Below are 3,632 nucleotides of genomic sequence, written 5' to 3'. Positions count from 1 at the left end.
TGAATGATTAGTCTGTACTAATGTAATAAATTTGATAAATGTTTGTCATAATATCGTGTGGGGGTATATATATATAATTCACCAAATATGAATTCAGTAGGAATTATACATGTTGTAATAAAGTTTCGAGGAAAAATCAGAATCATGGCTGTTAAGGAGCAAAAGTTAACATACAGAATTACAGATACAGCAATGTATTTAATTGCTGCTTGTTCCACGTCTTCTTGCAAATAACCCTCTTTGAAGAATTCACTCTTATGCAGAAATTGCTAAGCTCATCATCGGATTCTGAATTGAGTTCCGACGGCACCTTGAATATAGTAGCGGATCAATCCATATCAGAGTCATTAGCAGGTGCTATGAGCACTTTATAGTCCAATGAGCAATGACACATCCAGAAAAAAGCATCATTGTAATAGAAACCAAAATTATATAACACATCTAGCATTCCTTAACAAAAAGAATGAAACTCTACATTCAACCCCATGGGGCTATTATGAACCTGAAATCATCTGCAAATAGGAATTTTGACTTGGATTGAAACTGATGCATCAGCACATGGTTGTAGATGTGTAGTATTAAGACTGGTGCTTATAACTCGTCAAAATTTAAGCATCAGGGAAGAATTTGCTTAAGATCTACCAGAAGAGCTTGATCCAGAAGCAACAGCAGTGTATGGATTCAAGAAATCCCTTCTTCTGCCATCTTCTCTCTCAATTTAGAGGCTTCATTAAGATCACCAATTCTACAGTAACCACCGATTAGTATGTTATAGGTAACAGCATTAGGAACTAAGCCCTTGCGATGAAGTTTAGCAAAAAGTCTATGCGCTCGACCCATATTTCCTAATTTGCACAAACCATTTATTAGTGCATTGTATGTAGTGATATTTGGAATAATCCCTCTTCCCAGCATCTCATCCCTTAAGTTGAAAGCATCATCCACATTGCCAGCCATGGAATAAGCATGAATTAAGGTGCAGTATGTGAAATTATCAGGAAGAAAGCCTCTAGATGACCATGTTGACAAAAAACTTCTTGCTTCCTCAACCTTCCCAGATTTACAAAGCCCTGCAATAGCTATGTTGTACATAATGTTATTTGGAAGAGAATTACACATATCACTTTTATCAAGGGAATCGACAATTTTCCGAGCTTCTTGACTTATGATGTCATTTTCAACAAACTTATCAGAACAATTATGAATTGTAAGAAGATCAAAATCCACCATTTTGTCCAGAATCACAGTTGCTTCGTTGATTCTGTCAAACTTATAAAGGCTGCTAACAATTTTGCTACAGATCACCAAATTAGGCGTGAAACCCATTTCAATCATCTCAGAATATAAATTAAAAGCTTTATCTAGCTTCCCCTCGTCACACCATCCAGAAATTAGGCTTCCATAGGTAACAGCATTTGGTGATAATCCAATTGTTTGCATCTCAACAAGGAGATTAGCGACATCGTTAGACTTCTTAGACTTAAAAAGTCCATCAATAAGGGAATTGTACATTTCGATGGACGGAGAAATTGCTTGTCTTTCCATTACAGCTTTAATTCTAAATGCTTCAAGAATATTACCACTTTTACAATAGCCATCACTCAGGGTCCTATATGTTATTTCATCTGGTAAACATCCAAGTTCCTCCATCCTAATTAAAATAGCCACTGCTTCAACCATTTTCCCCATCTTACATAATCCATTAATCATCGTATTGAATGCAACTGTGCTTTTAGTGAATCCCCTGCCTAAAATTTCTTTCCACACCCTCATAGACCTCTCCAAGTCTCTCATTTTGAGAAAGCAATCAAGAAGTGTACAGTAGCTGACCTCATTGGGAGCCACACCTCTTTGTATCATTGAATTCCAAAGGCACAAAGCATCGTCATATAAACCCACACGAACCAATCCCTTCAGAACAGTATTGTAGGTCACAACCGATGCACTAATACCTTCACGCAACATCTCTTCACAGAACATAAATGCTTTACTTATTTCCCCTTCTCTGCAGTATCCATCTAACAATGTATTATAGCTATAAGAATCTGGCCTCAAATTCCAACATGACATATTCCTGAACACTTCCTCAGCTTTGCAAACCTGGCTGTGCTTACAATACCCATTAATCAAAGAATTACAGACAAAAATATTCATTTTCAATCCAGCCCTCAACATCTCATCTCGAATCCTAACAGCATCATCCATTTTTCCCACCTGACAATACCCATCCACAAGAACACCGTAAACACGTTCATCCACAACCAGCATCTCATCCTCCTCCACATCACGAAGCACCCTTTCTGCTTCTTCCAACCTAAATTTCTTACAATAACCTTTCATCAACAATGTACAAGAAACCACATTCCTCAAAATCCCTTTTTCCAACATCAAACCAATCACCCTTTCAGCACCTTCTACATCCCCCACATTAACATACCCATTAACTAAAGCATTGTAGGTCACAACATTAGTCTCAAATCCCATCCTTTCCATCTTCTCCACAAACTCTACAGCCCGATCAAGCTTTCCCTCGCAACAATGCGCATTCACAACAATACTACACATGTACACATCTGGCACAATCCCCATCCTCTCAATCTGCTCGAAAACCATCAAAGCAATGCTTCCTTCATTGGTACTAACCAACTTGCCCAGCAAGAAATTGCAGGACCTCAAACTCGGGGTCCTACCCAACCTTCCCATTTCATCAAACACATGGAGTGCAGCCTTAGTCATCCCTTTCTCCGTAAAAACCTTAAGAATCATGTCAAAAACCACAGGCGAAAACCTAAATTCCCGGTAAACGGCAACTATCTCATCCCAAACTGCGAACGTCCAGTAATTGTTCTTGCAATATAGAGATACAAGCTTGTGCAGAAATGACCGCGTTTCGGGGTACATTCTGGCTCGGGCAAGAATATGGGCAATGAGACAGTAGGACTTGAAGTGAGGGCCATAGGTCTGGTGGTTGTCGGCAATTTGGAAGAATTCGAGGCAGGCAGAGGGGTGGAGGCGTAGGCGGCGGAGGAGGGCATCAGTGAGGTGGTCGGAGAATTGGAATGAGAGGCGGGAGAGGGCGTGGGGGCGGCCGAGGAGGAGGAGGTGGGAAATGCGGTCAAGGAGCTCTGGGTAGGGGAGGTTGTATTCTTCTCGAAGCTTCCATTGAAGTTGGGAAGTGTGGTGAATGGATCTGTGGCGAGGAAGTGGAAACAGAAGAAGACAATGTCGATGGAGAATGGGTTTAGAGAGGAAAGAAAACATTGATTGGGGAGAGATGCTAACATAGCTGCTTTGGATCAATTTGGTTACCGATGGACAGCCTGCAGTTGCTATCTACTAAAATATAAAGTTATGTAGCAAGAAGGAGATGAAGGTGAAGTGTCAAGCTGAGACAAAAAGGGTGCAGCACATGCAGGCAGGCAGTGATTACATCGGACTTTCACACTTTTTCCACTGCTGCAAATTTGAAAAAGTGAACCTGCACATTAATAAGAAATTAGCTGAGTTACAGTCAAGAGAAGTTATTAGTGAATAATGTTAAAATTCGAAGAGAAATTTACTTTATATAAGTAGAGTTGAGAGTTGAAATTCTCATTATTCTCTTGCGATTTGTATACTTTAATCTGTTTAAC

At 39.8% G+C, this 3,632-nt stretch overlaps 1 protein-coding gene and 1 pseudogene across 3 annotated transcripts in view; one reads left to right on the top strand and one right to left on the bottom strand.

Moving 5' to 3' along the window:
* Positions 394-3,632, bottom strand: part of LOC107623093 (putative pentatricopeptide repeat-containing protein At1g19290) — a 5,589-nt gene continuing 2,350 nt past the window's right edge. For 2 of the 3 annotated variants that reach the window (XM_016325236.2, XM_016325238.2), the window contains exon 4: positions 394-3,478. In XM_016325236.2, the coding sequence (XP_016180722.1) occupies positions 682-3,261 (2,580 nt within the window). In that variant the 5' untranslated portion in view covers positions 3,262-3,478 and the 3' untranslated portion in view covers positions 394-681. The remainder of the gene's footprint in view (positions 3,479-3,632) is intronic. The other variant, XM_016325237.2, reaches the window with a different exon arrangement.
* The window catches only part of LOC107620375, a 3,856-nt pseudogene continuing 3,591 nt past the window's right edge, over positions 3,368-3,632 (top strand).

The sequence above is a fragment of the Arachis ipaensis genome, chromosome B10, assembly GCF_000816755.2.
Source record: "Arachis ipaensis cultivar K30076 chromosome B10, Araip1.1, whole genome shotgun sequence".
Taxonomy (NCBI): domain Eukaryota; kingdom Viridiplantae; phylum Streptophyta; class Magnoliopsida; order Fabales; family Fabaceae; genus Arachis; species Arachis ipaensis.
This window is presented reverse-complemented; position numbering and strand designations above follow the sequence as displayed.